At 37.1% G+C, this 18,072-nt stretch overlaps 3 protein-coding genes across 3 annotated transcripts; 1 reads left to right on the top strand and 2 right to left on the bottom strand.

Moving 5' to 3' along the window:
- Positions 1–916: 916 nt before the first annotated feature.
- On the bottom strand, positions 917–6,830 carry LOC106374628. Its single transcript, XM_013814615.3, has 2 exons — positions 2,312–6,830; positions 917–1,970 (listed from the first exon to the last, which is right to left on the bottom strand). The coding sequence occupies exons 1-2, from the start codon at positions 3,654–3,656 to the stop codon at positions 1,966–1,968; spliced, it is 1,350 nt and encodes a 449-aa protein (XP_013670069.1). The 5' UTR covers positions 3,657–6,830; the 3' UTR covers positions 917–1,965.
- A 1,618-nt stretch (positions 6,831–8,448) lies between these two features.
- Positions 8,449–15,805, bottom strand: LOC111202296 (the record flags this gene model as incomplete). Its single annotated transcript, XM_022694980.2, has 2 exons — positions 8,449–8,844; positions 15,783–15,805. Coding segments are annotated over 2 exons (90 nt in total), but the record flags the coding sequence as incomplete, so codon positions are not given.
- On the top strand, positions 8,704–14,506 carry LOC106376430 (kinesin-like protein KIN-5D). The gene is made up of 23 exons (XM_013816514.3): positions 8,704–8,884; positions 9,207–9,422; positions 9,490–9,619; positions 9,691–9,846; positions 9,940–10,416; positions 10,497–10,594; positions 10,684–10,840; positions 10,919–10,988; positions 11,102–11,178; positions 11,286–11,339; positions 11,423–11,503; positions 11,589–11,700; positions 11,781–11,867; positions 11,954–12,129; positions 12,201–12,362; positions 12,459–12,566; positions 12,650–12,808; positions 12,885–12,968; positions 13,056–13,261; positions 13,347–13,448; positions 13,535–13,644; positions 13,733–13,884; positions 13,997–14,506. Exons 2-23 carry the CDS (start codon positions 9,232–9,234, stop codon positions 14,234–14,236), a joined length of 3,189 nt encoding a protein of 1,062 aa, XP_013671968.2. The 5' UTR covers positions 8,704–8,884; positions 9,207–9,231; the 3' UTR covers positions 14,237–14,506.
- Positions 15,806–18,072: the final 2,267 nt, after the last annotated feature.

Below are 18,072 nucleotides of genomic sequence, written 5' to 3' on the forward strand. Positions count from 1 at the left end.
CACCCGATCGATCGATTGCGTAGATCTTATTCCGCGTACGAAGATGCGACTGGCGATCGACCGCCCAACAAAATCCACTCGATAACAAGACATGCCTCCATAGTCATCGACTCATCGGGATGTGATGACGTTGCCGCAACACACTAGTTATCGAATGATCGATTGCACATATGTGGCCAATCAACAAAGCTCGAATATCGACGATCGCGAAGAAGAATATGAAACAATTGAGTGCTCAATCGACAAACGACGAAGTCGGAGAAGGTTCAATCAAACTTCGCAACTCGAACAATCGACGAGACGTGCGAAGCTCCTTTGCGCGAGATGGTCGAACGATCGATCTATCATCAAACGAGACTTTGATTCCCTCCTGATGATTAAAACATGTATCTATCCATCGCACTCAAGAACTTGCATCAGGCCGGTCTGACTTGGCTATAAGAATCGTTTCCCGATTTCCACCAGCACACATTTGGCGCAGGTTGATCGATCGATATGAGAAACCCCAATGCCCCGTTGGTTAAACATGTGTTGATCGATCATACCCCAGAACTCGCAACAAAAGATGACCAAAGCCCATTATTCTCAGAGCCAAAGTTTTAATGCCCGCCCTCGAGAAATCGAACTTCTCAAGAGCGAACTGCGGGGCTTACTGTTGGAGAAACATTTAGCATTCCTCCACAAGGCCCATCGAATAACAGGATTCGGCCCATTAACGTCAGGAGTTCAAGCAAGACCGGTTAGCTAATTAATCGATCAGCTTACACTATGGTCGACTGAATGACTTGGAGAGTTTTGACTCAGTAGACCTATGTTTGGCCCAAAAGCCCATCAAGCATGGGATCGGGTGATACGACCCGGGCCAAGATATTGATGACTTGGTTCGGATCTGTCCAAGACCTTTCACTCCATGGTGGTAATGGGATAATCCTAACCTTCTTCCGACTCGTGTAGATCCAACATGAGGTATATTAAACCTAGTGCCTGATGCTAGCGACGATTCTTCAGAAGAGAAGCAGTGAACCTTAGGATGTTGCTTCGTGTAGAACCAATGAAGAGTGTAATAACTCAACACCTGAATACACAACACTCTTTGGTGATAGAATGGTCACAAAATAGTTTGCGGAATAACTCCTGATACACCGATTTGATCTTTAGCCTCACACTAAAAGATCGAAATGTTCCAAAGGAACAAGGAGAATCACTCTCAAAGAAAAAAGGTTTATAATCAAAATAGTCTGGCTTATTTCATGGCTCTTAGGCCTTATTTATAGGTTTACAAGTTGTAGAAATTCAAAAAAGAATGTGCTAAAAACAAGACATTGAAAATTGAAACAAAGACTTGACTAAATAAAGTCTTTGACTGAAACTTGGACTGCCTCTTGATATATCCACAACCATAACTTGGTAAAGTGAAGAATATACTCCTGAAATGGGCCAAGACATGTCTCTTTAAGGCCTGGTCGAAATCCATCTTTTTCCCTTAGCCAATTTTTTATCGGTTTCTCCACTTAGCCCAAAAAGGCATGTTTTTGAATCTTCCAGAAAACCATCAAGCCCAATGCTTTCTTGTACATCTTTAGTATGAATAATAACCTTTGGAATGATTGAGTTGGTCGTTGGTCCATCAGAAATAAGGTTGGCCTTTTGTTGTTTCTCGGGTGGTCGAACCAGCTCGGAAGATCGAACCAACTTGTTCAGCTCGTCCAGATGAGTGTTAGTCCAGCTCAGCTCGTAAATGATAGTGTCATTCCAGCTTACTTGAGTATTCAGCTCATCCGGCTCAGCTAGGTAAGTGTCACTTTGATTCAGCTCGACCACCTCGCCTAGGTAAGTGTTAGTCCGATTCAGCTGGACCAGCTCGCCCATGTGAATTTTACTTCGTCCAGCTCATCCAAAGTGTTCAAGCACGTCCTGGGTCGCATCATACTCCCTTTCTTGTAGAGGATTTGACCTCAAATCCGTTTATCCTATATCAAATTAGCAAGTAAACTGAGTGCTAAACATTGGTTTATTTGATTTCAAATCAAGCAAAGCTGTGAAACTGTTAGGAAAAGAATGAGAAAGTGCTAACTTCGAAAACTTCTTAACATGAACAAAATCAAATTGATTCTCTAGTCTAAGCAGTTTCGGTTCATGCTTTTTCTAACTCCAAATTTCTTTCAATGCATAACTTAATGAAAAAAAGTCATGGAATGATCTATGCTCAAGCAAAACGTTTTTCAACCAAGTAAAGACATGTTCTCGCAGAGAAATTTCTTTATCGAAACGTTTTCATGATTAGGAGAGACAATCAAATCATGATCCTTACGGTGCTTTCGGCTTTGACAGGAGATTGACTGAGGAATCACCCTTGGTTCAGTGCTGGCTGATTGCTCCAACAGTTTCTCTGGTGCTGGACTCTTTTGTGCTTCTTCTGTTGGGGTTTCTTTCAATTCTTGTGAAAAAGAAACAAGACTACTCGACTGTACCGGTTTAACATGGGTAAGTTCATCACTAGTCTGTTTATTTTCAAGCACAACATCAGAATAAGAAGAGGGAAGTAAACACTTAGCTTTCAAGGCGTTTCTAAGGAAGGTTCGTGGCTTCACGGTTTGGCAATCAGCCTGATCTTTCTTTTTGCTCAAGTGTTGCTGATCTTGTAGTGCTTCCGATGGAGACAAGGGAACTAAGTTGATGTTCTTACCTTTGAACAGGAATAAGAACCGGTTGGTGAGTCCATTATAAGTAACTTGGCGATCAAACTGCCATGGCCTCCCTAGAAGAATGTGAGTGGCTTCCATAGGCAAAACATCACAAAGAACTTCATCTTCATAGCGCCCAACGGAAAAGGATACCACAACCTCTCTGGTCACTTTCATTTCTCCATTATCTGTCAACCATTGAAGCTTGTAAGGCTGTGGACGCTTCTTTGTTTCCAGACCAAGTTTCTTCACCATTGTTGAACTCGCCACATTGGCACAGCTGCCTCCATCAATGATCATACTGCGCACTTTATTCTGAACCAAAACTCCCGTCTGAAACAAGTTCTCAAGTTGCTCTTTGCTTTCTTCATTGCTTTTATTAAGCTCCATGGGCACATCCTTGGTGGCCTGACTCCTGCCATGACACTTAACAGATTCATCAGCACAAATAAAATTAGAAGTTTTGAAAGTACCTCTGGTTTCTTGGCTAAGTGATGAAAGCGGTTCTGTTTTTGGTTTTGGTCCAGCCGATTTCTCCTTAGAATAACTTGGACTTTGGCTCACTGCTTCAGATCTTGAGGATGGGGACGTGTATTTTCTCTTTCTGTTGCTCTCTTCCACGACCTGAAGTGCTGGTAACAACCTTTTCTCACAGTCATCATACTGTTGGTTTCTACTGAACCGATCATCGAGTTTTCTAGATCTGTGGTAACTTCTTTGATCATCACGCCTATGATCATGAACTGCATCATCCCTGGATGGTCTAGACTGCTCTCTGTGTCTGCTAGTAAGCCTCTCCAGTGGTCTTCTTGGCTGTGTCCTTTCCTGCACCGAAAAAAAATTGTTAGAAGCATTTGCATATTCTGTTTTCATAACATTTTGCTTTTTCTCTAAGAAAGCTTTAGTAGAAGAATTGAATCGTTCATGCTGTGAAATCTGCTCCTGGCTGCTTCTTCTTAGTAATCCAAACATCTTGTTCCTGAAATCACTTAACAAACGTTAAGAGCAACAAGATCTCACAAGTGTTTCTCTCGAAAGTGTTTATCTCTCTCACAAGTGATTCTCTAGTGAATATCTCCAAGTTCCAGGGGAACTAACAATCAACCTCAGTGCCAACACAAAGAATCAAATGGTAAATCAAGAGAAGAAGAAGAAGATAGACAGATTGCAAGATTTTTTTCGGAAACCGATTTTACGAAGCTTGAGACCAGATTTCTCCTCGGTCTGATCGGATTTCTCTTCGATCCCTTTTCTTTCTTTAGTTTTTTTTTTGCTTTTTTTTCTTTTCTTTCTTTTGTTTTTTTTTAAAATAAGGTTACCAAGCTGGCTAGGTTTCCTTACAACAGATAGATAGAGAAAAAGTGCTTAAGAAATGGTGGAAAGATGAGAAGATGAAAAGATAGAATTACCGAGCTTGGGTGTGTTGCTCCGATACCACTTGATGCGACCCGGGCCAAGATATTGATGACTTGGTTCGGATCTGTCCAAGACCTTTCACTCCAAGGTTGTAATGGGATAATCCTAAGCTTCTTTAGACTCGTGTAGATCCAACATGAGGTATATTAAACCTAGTGCCTGATGCTAGCGACGATTCTTCAGAAGATAAGTGAACCTTAGGATTTTGCTTCGTGTAGAACCAATGAAGAGTGTAAGAACTCAGCACCTGAACTATTTAAACACTACACAACACTCTTTGGTGATAGAATGGTCACACAAGAGTTTGCGGAATAACTCCTGATATGCCGATTTGATCTTTAGCCTCACACTAAAAGATCGAAATGTTCCAAAGGAACAAGGAGAATCACTCTCAAAGAAAACAAGTTTATAATCAAAATAGTCTGGCTTATTTCGTGGCTCTTAGGCCTTATTTATAGGTTTACAAGTTGTACAAATTCAAAGAAGAATGTGCTAAAAACAAGACATTGAAAATTGAAACAAAGACTTGACTAAATAAAGTCTTTGACTGAAACTTGGACTGTCTCTTGATATATTCACGACCTTGACTTGGTAAAGTGAAGAATATACTCCTGAAATGGGCCAAGACATGTCTCCTTAAGGCCTGGTCGAAATCCATCTTTTTCTCTTAGCCAATTTTTTATTGGCTTCTCTACTTAGCCCAAAAAGACATGTTTTTGAATCTTCCAGAAAACCATCAGGCCCAATGCTTTCTTGGACATCTTTAGTATGAATAATAACCTTTGGAATGATTGAATTGGTCGTTGTTCCATCAGAAAGAAGGTTGGCCATTTGTTGTTTCTCGGGTGGTCGAACCAGCTCGGAAGATCGAACCAACTTGTTCAGCTCGTCCAGATGAGTGTTAGTCCAGCTCAGCTCGTACATGATAGTGTCAGTCCAGCTTACTTGAGTATTCAGCTCATCCGGCTCAGCTAGGTAAGTGTCACTTTGATTCAGCTGAACCAGCTCGCCTAGGTAAGTGTCAGTCCGATTCAGCTCGACCAACACGCCCAAGTGAGTTTTACGTCGTCCAGCTCGTCCAAAGTGTTCAAGCACGTCCTGGGTCGCAACATCGGGCCTGGGCCTCTAGGGCGAGCTAGACTTAGGGCGAACGAAGGATAAACGAACTGAGGCTATAAAAGGACGAGAGAAGGGAAAGAGAAGGGGATCCGAAAAGAGAGACTAAAATACTGACGGCAAGGTTTAGGGTTTAACAACCGATCGAACCTCGTTGTATTCTCGTCGGTGCTTTCAAAAGCTCCGACCTTGTTTCTTTTCCTTAAAACTCCTTGTAATCACGTTCGTTATCTCATACCGTTCAATAAAACGTCTTTGAAGAACCCACAAATCGAGTTTAGTTTCATTTCATTCGACCTAACCAAACTCAGATTCAACAGGGCCCGGGCCTACCTACAGATGCAACTATGATACATTTGATTGAGGAAATATAATGTGCCACGAATTGCAACAAAACTGTAGTCACCAATTTTGCTTTGATCGCTCATATGCGACGACGAAGACGAACACATATATACTGTTTCATTACCTTTGTAAATCCATTTGGGTATTTTCTTGTATTGTAATTTTACACTCAAACTATGATTAACTTAAAACAAAAAAAAAACAATATCGTTTGCCTTTTCTTAATTATGAGTAATCTTAATTTTTCGATCAAAATAAGCAAATAAAAAGCGTAATAGGTATTGGAAATACAATGTGAGGTGAAGGTGAGGGCCGTTGAGGGGAAGGAATCAAAACCTCCAGAACAATGCATGTGATAACTTTCCCTTTTCTGGTGTTTTGTACTGAAATAATCAGGGGGAGTATATTTCCAAAAGAGTGAAATAACAGTTGAAGTAAGACACAAGCAGGTGCAGTTACTTTTGGTAGTGTGTACTGCAAGCAAAATGTATTAAATATTAATTTAATATACATACACGTAATATACGCCTAAAATCCTTAATGTTTTTTTTCTTGCTAAAATTTGGAAAATCCTTAAGCGCTTCTTGTTTAGTTTGAGCTCCATTTAGAATACTTAACAACTGCTTCGCGGATACAGAAACTTACATTTACAGAGATAAAATAATATTAAGGATATAATAGTAATATGTATGTAAAAAGCCAGTTAAATAATTTTTATAGGTTTTATTTCAAAAACAAGAACATAAAAATATAGAAAATAAAATTCGTTTTGAGTTACATGTAATATCTGCACTTAATTTTTTCTTCTTCTATATAATGGTGAAATTTTTAGATAAGTTATGTTGATTATAAAACTATTTCAGTTATATATTACTGATTGAATAATATCTCTAACCTTTTCCAACATGTAAGAACTAGAGTATTTGTACTCCCTATCCACCATGTTTCCTATATTTAGCTCCATACCCTATTTCCCCTCCTTCCCCCTCCCCCCCCCATCATGAAGTATCCCCACACGTCTTTGGTACCAAAAGATGCTGCGTAGATATGAGTGCCAGATTGAGTTTAACACTGATCGATATAACTATATACATATGAGTGTGTGTTGATAATGAGAGAAGAGAAAGAAAGCAAAAGGGTTGAAAAAGAAGACCACATGTTGAGGGATCATATCACATGCTCCTTAACCCCACTTTCCTTCTCCTTTTCCCTCGAGCTTCTTTGTTTCTTCTTTAATTTTATTTTTTTGTGCACCCTTTGTTTCTTCTTTATTCACTCCTAAATATACACATAGAGCTCTTTGATAAAAAAAACACATAGAGCTCATATAGAATCACATATTGCCAAACATATATATATATATACATATTTGCCAAACCTGTATGTACATACTTACAATGATTTGTTGGCTAATAAACTATAACCATTTTCCCCTACAAATTCCAAAGACATTAATTGTGGTCTAACATTGACAATTGGTTTTACATAATTGGTTTATTGAATTTGAAGAGTTAGTAAATCTTAATTTTAATGTTTTGGAGATGTGATAGAATAGTTGAAAATCACATTTGTTTGCTATGAAATGTAGATATGTCCACGGTGTCATATTTCATTAAATGACCACATTTGACCTTTCTGAGATTTACACAACTGTTCTATTGGTTCAATTGTGGTTCTAAAAATTTAGCTGTAAAAGTTTAGATGTAGGTAAATTGGTTGTATCTGTAAAGTTGTTACTGTAGATTTTTTTGCAGAGACTTTTACTATAGTTAAATTTGTTGTACCTGAAAATTATAGGCTGTAAATATTTTAAAATAAAATATGTGAAATCTGTGATGTATATATAAAATAATTATTTTTTTATCAATTAAATAATTTATACTAATATTTTTTATAAATTCTCAAACTTTATTTTTATTTAAAATGTGATATGTAAATAATATATATTTTATTTAAAATATTTCAATAATTTTTACAACACCCAAAATTGAATTAAATATTTATAGATGTTTTTTATTATGATTATCTAATTTATTTGATATTATAGATAATTTTTTTATTTCACAGATTCTACAGCCTATAAAAGAGGGCTTTAGGTTTTTACCTAAAATACATTAAAAAAATTTGCTTTAGTTTTTTTTGGTGTAACTTTAAAAATAAATATAAAGCATAATTGGTAAAAGTTTATAGAAACTTGATTTAGGTTTTAACTATTAAAGATAAAGCTACAACATGATTGATAAAATTTAATGATTTAAAAGTAAATAAAGCTAAAGTAAAGAGATAAACCTCAACCAATAATCCCTTATATATATTAAGGTTTAATCCATAATCTATAAATATATATGGTTCGCATTATGTGTATGTATAGAAAGAAATTAAGTTGAGAATTAGGAAAAACAGCCTGTTAGTTACAACTAATATCTCAAATTTCAAATTTGAAAATTTAAATTTAAGTTAATGGACCAGAGCTAATTTAAAATTGAGTTGATAAAATCTAAAAAGGCTCCAACTTTTCCCCTCAGAACGGGAAGACAAAATTGTCTTCTAATCTGACATTTTGAAAGGAAAAAAAAAGAGAAGAATTGTCTTCTAATCTAAATATATTTTGTAGAAAAAGCAAACTCTCGTAGTATTAGTTTAGTATTCCATCTGTTTTAGGTTTTAGGTTTCAGGTTTCAGCACACGGATTAAGTAAACAATTAATTTTATAAATTTTCTATTAAAAAACACTATTACCTATACACCTAACAATATTTCAACAAATAGAAAAATAAATTTTGCTTAAAATTAATAAATTTTACATTGAAAATCGAAAACGACACTTATTTTGTGACAAAAAAATTCTCTAAAATGACGCTTATGGAAACGGAGGGAATGAAAACAGTGGCTCAGTGATTTACGCGTAATTCAAGTAAACGATTTATTTGACGCCGTTCATAAAAAGAAAAAGTGATGATGAAAATAAACCACTTAACCGAGAACCATTTTGAACGAAGACAGATTATTTACACAATTCTGTCTCAGCTATACGCTTTCATAAAAAGTAACTAATCAAATTAGTAAAAAAATATTTGAATGTATATTTTATCTATACAAAAACTGAAAAATATGGATGATGAAAATATTAATTCGTGAAACCGGAACTGAAATCTTGGGTTGCTTAAACCGTGTCACTGACGTCGTTAAAACGGAAATGATATCCTTTCTTTTACTTCATCTCTCATCTCTGCTTTGAGAAGAAGGAACAATAAATGCACTTGAGCACACACTCTGTCTCTCTCTCCCCCCAATTCCGCCATTGTTGAGCCTTTTCCTTCTCTGTAAGTCGTCAAATCTAACACCCCGTTTCTACCCCTATCGCGTTTAACTTCCCGGAATAGTACTAGCTCTTACTCTAAGTTTCTTCGTTTTGTAACTCGATCGTTTGATCCGAATGAGACGAAGATCTATAGATAGCTTTGGATTCAGCAATACATTTACTATAGATAGATGATTCATGGACGTTGGATTTGAATAAGTTGCTAAATTAGGGTCAAACCGCGAACTTTCTAGTTTTGAAAATTTGTAGCTTTAGCTCGCAAATATCACGCTTGATTGGTTTCCTCGGATCCATACTCAAATGCGATGGATTTGTTTGTGCAGGGGGAGGATTTGAAAGTGTACCTAAATGGTAGACAATTTTAGCAGAACGGACTCGATGCAGCAAAGAAGAGGCGGTGGTGGTGTATCTCTCTCTCCAGCTCAGACGCCACGATCAAGTGATAAATTGGCCAGAGAATCGAGATCTTCTGACTCAAATTCAACCAATAGAAACGATAAAGAAAAGGGTGTGAATGTGCAGGTCATACTGCGTTGCAGGTAAGCTTGCTCTGAGTTTGTTTTTTTTTTTTATTTGATCTCTCTCTCTCTCACCGGTTTCTTATAGGCCATTGAGCGAGGACGAGGCCAGACTACATACACCCGTGGTGATTTCATGTAACGAGCACCGTAGAGAAGTTGCTGCTACTCAGAGTATTGCTGGAAAGCACATTGATAGACATTTTGCTTTCGACAAGGTTGCAGCAGACTTCTTAGAATCATGTTTCTTGATTCTGTGTTTGTCTCATTTGCTCTCTTTACTCCTCAGGTCTTTGGTCCAGCATCTCAACAGAAGGACTTATATGACCAAGCCATTTGTCCAATTGTGTTTGAAGTACTTGAGGGTTACAACTGTACCATCTTTGCATATGGTCAGACCGGTACTGGAAAGACGTATACCATGGAAGGAGGTGCAAGGAAAAAGGTTGCTTCTTGTTTAAATTCAAGTTTTGCTATTCATATACAAGTAACAATAGCTATGGTTTTTGATACTTAGTTACACGGTTTTTGTATGTAGAACGGTGAGTTCCCGAGTGACGCTGGTGTTATTCCGAGAGCTGTTAAGCAGATTTTCGACATATTAGAAGCGCAGGGAGCTGAGTATAGCATGAAAGTCACCTTCCTAGAACTATATAACGAGGAAATTTCAGATCTTTTAGCACCAGAGGAGACTACTAAGTTTGTTGATGACAAGTCTAAGAAATCGATTGCTCTTATGGAAGACGGGAAAGGGAGTGTCTTTGTTCGTGGCTTGGAAGAAGAGATAGTGAGCACAGCGAATGAGATATACAAGATCTTGGAGAAAGGTTCCGCAAAAAGGCGTACAGCTGAAACTCTTTTGAACAAGCAAAGTAGTCGCTCTCATTCCATATTTTCTATCACCATTCACATCAAGGAAAATACTCCGGAGGGGGAAGAGATGATCAAATGTGGGAAACTAAATCTTGTTGACCTTGCTGGTTCCGAGAACATCTCACGTTCTGGTGCACGAGAGGTATCTTATTGTAATCATATCTGTGATGCCAATGCTGTCTTAGAAGCTAGTGGTGAGTAATTTGGTAACGGTTGTTGCAGGGACGAGCCAGGGAAGCTGGAGAGATCAACAAGAGTTTACTTACTCTTGGCCGTGTCATTAACGCGCTTGTTGAGCACTCTGGTCATATTCCTTACAGGTACAAGTCATCCGTTGGTAGTTTGGAGTCTCCTTGGTGTCTTCAAATCAGGTTTGACATCAGCTATTTTGCTTTTGAATTTTGTTCAGAGATAGCAAATTGACAAGGCTCTTGAGGGATTCATTGGGAGGGAAGACTAAAACATGTGTAATCGCCACAATTTCACCTTCCATTCACTGTTTAGAAGAGACTCTAAGCACTTTGGATTATGCACATCGCGCCAAGAATATCAAGAACAAACCAGAGGTGAGGTTTAACGACATTCTTCCGCAATATTATCTTATGCCTAAAAATATGGCTCTAACAGTTTCCTCCTGATTCCAGATCAACCAGAAGATGATGAAATCTGCGGTCATGAAAGATCTGTACTCTGAGATTGACAGACTGAAGCAAGGTATGAGTTACTGAGTATTGGTTTTAAAGTCATTCCTTACTTTGTGTTATAACACATTCATTCGCATTTAATTTTGCATCTGCTGAGAATACGTTTCATATATATTTTCTTAGAGGTATATGCTGCGAGAGAGAAAAACGGGATTTATATTCCAAAAGACCGTTATCTTCAAGAAGAGGCTGAGAAAAAGGTTTTTTTTTTTTGTTTTCTCTGAACTGAATGTTTGTTATCTAAAATCTTCCTCGTTTCGAATCCTGAGCGTGAAAAGTAACTCTATTCATTTTGCTTTAATCACAGGCAATGGCTGAAAAGATAGAAAGATTAGAACTACAATCAGAATCAAAGGACAAGGTATGAAATCCGCATCATTTGGTTTCATATCCCCCGTTAGTACCTTACATGATATTTCTATAACACTTATGTTGGTCCTGCAGCAAGTAATTGATCTTCAAGAGCTATACAATGCTCAGAAGCTTTTAACTGCAGAGTTGAGTGAGAAACTTGACAAAACTGAGGTATAATATAACTCCGCGTAAACATTTTCTATATATGTTGATCGAGATGCATGAAAAGCTAACTGTATCTCTGGACCAATATCAGAAAAAGCTCGAGGAAACTGAGCACTCATTGTTTGATCTTAAAGAAAAATACAGACAGGCGAATGCAACCATTAAAGAGAAGGAATTTGTGATATCTAATCTCCTCAAGTCAGGTACTTTTTTGCCTTCTCACTGAAAACGAAAAAAGCTGTTGGAAATTGTGATGATAACATTTTCTATTCTGACTTTTAAGAAAAATCACTTGTGGAGCGAGCCTTTCAGCTGCGGACGGAACTAGAAAGCGCAGCATCAGATGTTTCCAACTTGTTTTCCAAAATAGGTAAAAAAGATTCATGGACCAAAACTTTCAACTTCTGTTGATAGATAGATGTTCACTGGATCATAAAATGTTATTTTGTTATGCAGAAAGAAAGGACAAAATCGAGGATGGAAACATATGTCTCATCCAAAAGTTCCAGTCACAGCTCACAGAACAGCTTGAGCTATTGCATAAGACTGTGGCTTCTTCTGTGACTCAACAAGAGGTTCAGTTAAAACACATGGAGGAAGACATGGAGTCCTTTGTATTGACAAAATCTGAGGTGAGTTTGTTTTTGTGTCTTTGTTTTCATTGACCTATCATCTGCCTCATTCTTTGGTTTTTCATGTAAAGGCTACTGAAGAACTCCGTGAGAGACTTTCAAAACTGAAGTCAGTGTATGGTTCTGGCATCGAAGCTCTTGATAACCTAGCTGTGAAGCTAGATGAAAACTCTCGGACAACATTTGGTGGTCTGAACTTAGAAGTTTCCAAACATTCACATGAACTTGAGAATGTAAGTTTAGAACTTTTAACTATCCAACTCTACCATTGACCATACCATTGGTATCTCTGTTCTGAGTCAGTCTCCTTCCATTGATGTGGCTTGTAGGTTTTCAAGGGTTTTGCTTCTGAGGCTGACATCTTATTACAAGATCTCCAAAGTAGCCTTAACAAACAGGAAGAGAAGCTTATCGCATTTGCTCAGCAACAACGGAAGGTTTAGTAATCTTCAATGATCCTTTAAAAGGATAAACAATATTAATATCAGACATTGTGGTTGAAACATTGGATATTGTGCAGGCACATTCACAAGCCGTGGATTCAGCAAGGTCGGTTTCGAAAGTAACAGTGGAGTTCTTCAAGACTCTAGACACCCATGCTACCAAACTAACCGAGATAGTGGAAGAGGCACAGGCTGTTAACCACAGGAAATTGAGTGAATTTGAAAACAAGTTTGAGGTGATTCCGGTTCTTGACACATTCGCAGCTGCAAATTTCTTGTGTAAGCTTTAATGATGTTTTCTCTGTCTTGTAGGAATGTGCTAAGAATGAAGAGAGGCAATTGCTAGAGAAAGTAGCAGATCTTCTGGCGAATTCTAATTCTAGGAAGAAGAACCTTGTAAGTCGCATGCATTTTAATTCTTAGAAAAAGCATTTGGTTTGAGGCTTTGAGGCTTTGAGGAAACTCTTTAATATTTTCTTTTAGGTCCAAATGGCTGTACAAGATCTACGCGAAAGCGCATCCACCAGAACAACCACCCTACAGCATGAGATGTCAACGATGCAAGATTCATCTTCTTCCATTAAAGCCGAGTGGAACCTTCACATGGTGAAAACAGAATCGAACTATCACCAGGACACTTCAGCAGTTGAGAGTGGGAAGAAGTCGATGCAAGAAGTTCTCTTGAATTGGTATATAAACAAATTTCAAAAGGTCAAACTTTAATATCGTCCCAAGAACTGAGCTTTGACATGCATGATCAATGGATAATTGTAGCTTGGAGAAGGCAGAGATGAGTGCACATCAATGGAGGAAAGCTCAAGAATCACTGGTCAGTCTAGAACGGAACAATGTAGCTTCTGTTGACTCAATCGTTAGGTACGAATGGAAACCAGTTCTTTTATCTTTTTTTCACCGTTTCTGATCTGTTTCAAGTCACTTATCACTTCAATATATCTCAAAAGAGGAGGAATGGACGCCAATGAGAACCTACGCTCTCAGTTCTCGTCCGCTGTATCATCCTCTCTTGATGTTTTTGATGCTGCTAATGCCAGCCTTCTTACTTCCATTGATCGTGAGTTTTACCAATTCCTTTGAACTTACAGAGATAGATCAAATATGCTTCATTTTTTTTTGCTGAAAGATTACCCTTTTTCTGTCAGATTCGTTGAAACTCGATAATGATGCATGCGCTAAGATCAACTCCATGATCATCCCGTGCTGCGAAGACTTGATTGAGCTCAAGAGTGATCACAATCACAAGATCTTAGAGATCACAGACAATGCAGGGAAATGTCTTCTTGATGAATACATAGTAAGTTTCAAGATTTCAACCCTTACAAAACAAACCGCAACATATCAGGGACATTGTAGGTGGTTTTAACCAGTCTGGTGACAATATAATTGTTCTTTTTCGGTGCAAACAGGTAGATGAACCTTCGTGTTCAACGCCGAGGAAAAGAGCAATCGAGATACCGAGTATTGAGTCCATTGAGGAACTTAGAACTTCAGCATCTGAGGAGTTACTGAGAGCGTTTCAAGATGGGAAACTGTTTAAGCAGGCCAATGGTGATGCAAAGCAGCAGCAACATCACCTTATACGTGTTTCCTCTCTTTACGAAGCAGCTGTGTCGGACTCAAGATCTCCCCTCTCTGCTGTAAACTGACACGCCAAGAGGATTGGTTTCACAGAAGCCCAAGAGAAGAAGGTTATTATTTGGCGTCGTACTGTACAGAGTATTGTTGCATTACAGGTAAAAAAAGTAACTTATTTTCTTCATGGAGGTTTGGTTTGAGGAATTTATAAAAGCTTACATTTTTCATTATATTTTTATTTGTTTATTTTTTTTATTGTTTATTAGCTGGAACCAAAGCAAAATTATTTTCCGAATCAGATTATGGGAAATTGCCAAAAAAATACAATTTTCAAAGTACCACTTCTCATGTTTACACTAACTATTTTTACATTCATTTTTAACGAAAAGTAAAAGATAATTATATCTATTTGTTTAACTTTGACAAAAAAAATGACTTATGTTTAACTAATCTAAACTTAAAACATCTAATTCTAAACTATGAAATATCAATTCTAAATTCTGAACATCAACTCTAACCCCCGAAACATCAACTTTAAACCTTCAAATCTAAACCCTAAAACATTAACTCTAAACCCTAAACCCTATATTTTTTTGAAATTCGAACCCTAAACCCTAAACTTTCAAATCTAAACCCTAAAACATCAACTCTAAACCCTAAACGTAAATCCTAAACCCTAAAACCCTAAACCTTCAAATCTAAACCCTAAAACATAACTCTAGGATTTTAGGTTTTAGGGTTTAGGGTTTAGAGTTTAGGATTTAAAAGTTTAGGGTCTAGAATTGAAGGTTAGGGTTTAGGGTTTACTTTTTAGGGTTTAGGGTTTAGGGTTTAGGGTTTAATGTTGATAGTTTAGGGTTTAGTGTTGATGGTTTAGGGTTTAGAGTTAAGTTTAGGGTTTAGGGTTTAGGGTTTAGGGTTTATATTTCAAAATAATATATATATATATATTGATGGTTTAGGGTTTAGAGTTGAGTTTTAAGGTTTAGGGTTCGAATTTCGAAATAGTATAATTCGAAAAAAATTAAAAACATTATTTTTATTTTTTTAGATTTTTATTTTTTCTTAATATTTATTTATTATATATATAAAGAACAATGGCATAAGAGTATTTTACTATTTAATGAAAAATGTTTTTTTGAAAATGTTTTTTTTTGTTGTAGTAAACATGAATAATTGTATCACCAAAGTGGTACAAGTGATTATGAGTCGTGTCAATTATAATTACAACCAAATCCGTTAGGTTTTACATTTGTCATCATAACTCCTCGAGACAATAATTGAACAGAAAAAAATAAGTGCTCAATGAATTTTTCGCATTCTAACTATCAAGTTAAAAGTTAGAACAGATAATATGGATATTATTCTTGATGAATTTTATATATTATTTATTATTTAATTACAACGAAATTAATATTAATGTTATTAGATTTATAAAATAAAACAATAAAACAATAAAACAATTTTTATATATTGTGTTGATATCTTAAAATAATATTTTCTGCTATATAAGTTAAAAAATTAAGATATAAAACAAGGACAAATCTCCAAAATAGCACATTTCTAAGTTTATATCACAAAAATAGCCTTCCAAAACTAAAATGACCAAAATAGCACTTTTCTAAGTTTATCCTTTGAGAATTTAATTTTTTTATTTTTCAAAATTTGAAATCTTATCCCCAAAACCTCATTTCTAAACCCTAAACCCTAAACCCTAAACCCTAAACCCTAAACTCTAAACCCTAAACCCTAAACCCTAAACTCTAAACCCTAAACCCTAAACTCTAAACCCTAAACCCTAAACTCTAAACCCTAAACCCTAAACCCTAAATCCTAAACCCCATCATTTAACTCTAAACTCTAAGTTTGTGACTTTTGATAAAACATTAAGTGCTATTTTTGTGACTTTTGACCTTGAGTACTAGTTTGGGAACAAAAATTTGATTTCATGCTATTTTTGTCTTTTTCTCATAAAACAATTTATAATTAAATATTAATCAAGAAAATATTTGTATAAATATATATATTTATTTTGCTAAAATATACTTTCTTATATGTGAGTGTAATATATATTTTAATGAAAAGCTTTATCATATATAAATAATTTAATGTTTGATTTAAAAATTTTAATAACAAAAATAATGACTTATCATGCTGATTTTTGAATTATAAAACATAAACTAATTAATATTCGTAAGAACACTATGTCTGCATATGCGGGCAAAACACCTAGTTATTATATATATATATATATACTAGGGTCGGTCCGTGCGCTGGGATATGTTTTACGTGTGATGTATATAACTATATTATTGTATATTTTCATTGTGTGAGTTTTTTTGTAACTGGCTTATATAAATGCAAAAGAAAGCAAAATGTTTACAAAAGCCCAAGGCTCTAGTGAAAGAGCATAGCCCAATGAACTCATAGTTTATAACATATTAAACCCAGTCATCTGAGGCCCGGTTAGAAGCCCATACTAGTCAGTGGTTAGAGGAAGGGAAGTTGAGAGAGATGGAGCATCGATTCACCGAGGAGTCTTTCTTCTTTGTTCCCCATCTGGATAGCGAGGACCTAGTTCTAAGCAGCCAAGCTGAAGTCAACGGATCCACAATTGCATCATCTCAGAGCATCGAGTGGGATGGGATTCTCTGAAGCTCTGTATTTTGTTTCTCACCCGGTGATCAATGCTCGAGAAGAGGGAGTCCACCGATCGAAATCGGTTTGCATGCAAGTGTTGGTTTCGCTCGTTCCAGATCCAATAGATCGTGGCTTGCCATCCAAGTAGGGTTAAGGATTGAGTTTTGTTTGGTGGAGGTAGAGTCTTCATCTGGTTCAGAGAGCTCTCCCAGCTCCGGAGTGGATTGATTCTGCATCTAGAGGCGACGAGGGACCATAGTTGATAAGAGAAGTTACAACCCAGTACAGATGATCTCTCGATTCGTCAGTGGTGTTGCAAAGGAGGCAGATTAGAGGAAACTGCAGCCCCCAACCAATTAGCCTATCTCGGGTTGGAATCCTATTCAGAGCCACCAGCCACGCATGGAAGCTCTGCCGTGGTATGCCTCTTGAGATCCATATTGCTCTTGCCCAAGTTACAACTTCAACGATGCCTTTCAAGTATTGGTAGACCTCTCCTGTGCTATATTTCTTTCTAGTCTTACCCCTAATCTCCCATTTATAGTAATCTGATTCTTCACTGAACATGATTGTAGTGATGAAAGAAAGAACCTGAACTTGGCGCTCTGTTCTCGCCGCTGGAAGGCGCCATGAGCCATTGTGATGTAGCGAGGCTAGAGTTGTGTTTTGTGGGATACCAAGGCTTGATCTCCCTCCCTCCAAGTAGTCCTCAAGCTTGCCATAGGGACTCCAGTTGTCAACCCAAAACCTGCAGCCCTTTCCATTATGTATACGAAGGTGAATTAAGGGGTAAGCTACATCTCTTAGCTTCAATAGTTTGTTTGTTAGCCAAGAGAAACTCTGCGAGGGCTTGGTAGTCAAGTAATACTGAGCCTTTGAGGATTACTTCTTTGAACCAAGCCGCCCACACTGACTCAGGCATGAAGAAGATTAGCCAGATCAAACGCAGACAGCACGCCTTGTTCCATAACAGGAGATCCTTGACGCCTAACCCACCTTCTTCCTTAGTCTTCACCACTGTTGACCAAGCTACTCTCGCAGTGTTGTGGGCCTCTGGATCCCCTTTCCATAGGAAGACACGGCACATGGAATTGATCTTTGCAACACAAGCCCTTTTCATTGTGTGAGTTCTATGTTAGTATTTGCAAGAGAAGTGTATAATAACGTTTATGGGTTTTAAGAATGTTAACGTATAGAGGGATTATGTATGTATTAATTATATTTGATTTTGATGTTTGTGTCTATATTAATTACGGTCTACAACATA

This window comes from Brassica napus, chromosome C1 (assembly GCF_020379485.1).
Source record: "Brassica napus cultivar Da-Ae chromosome C1, Da-Ae, whole genome shotgun sequence".
Classification (NCBI taxonomy): domain Eukaryota; kingdom Viridiplantae; phylum Streptophyta; class Magnoliopsida; order Brassicales; family Brassicaceae; genus Brassica; species Brassica napus.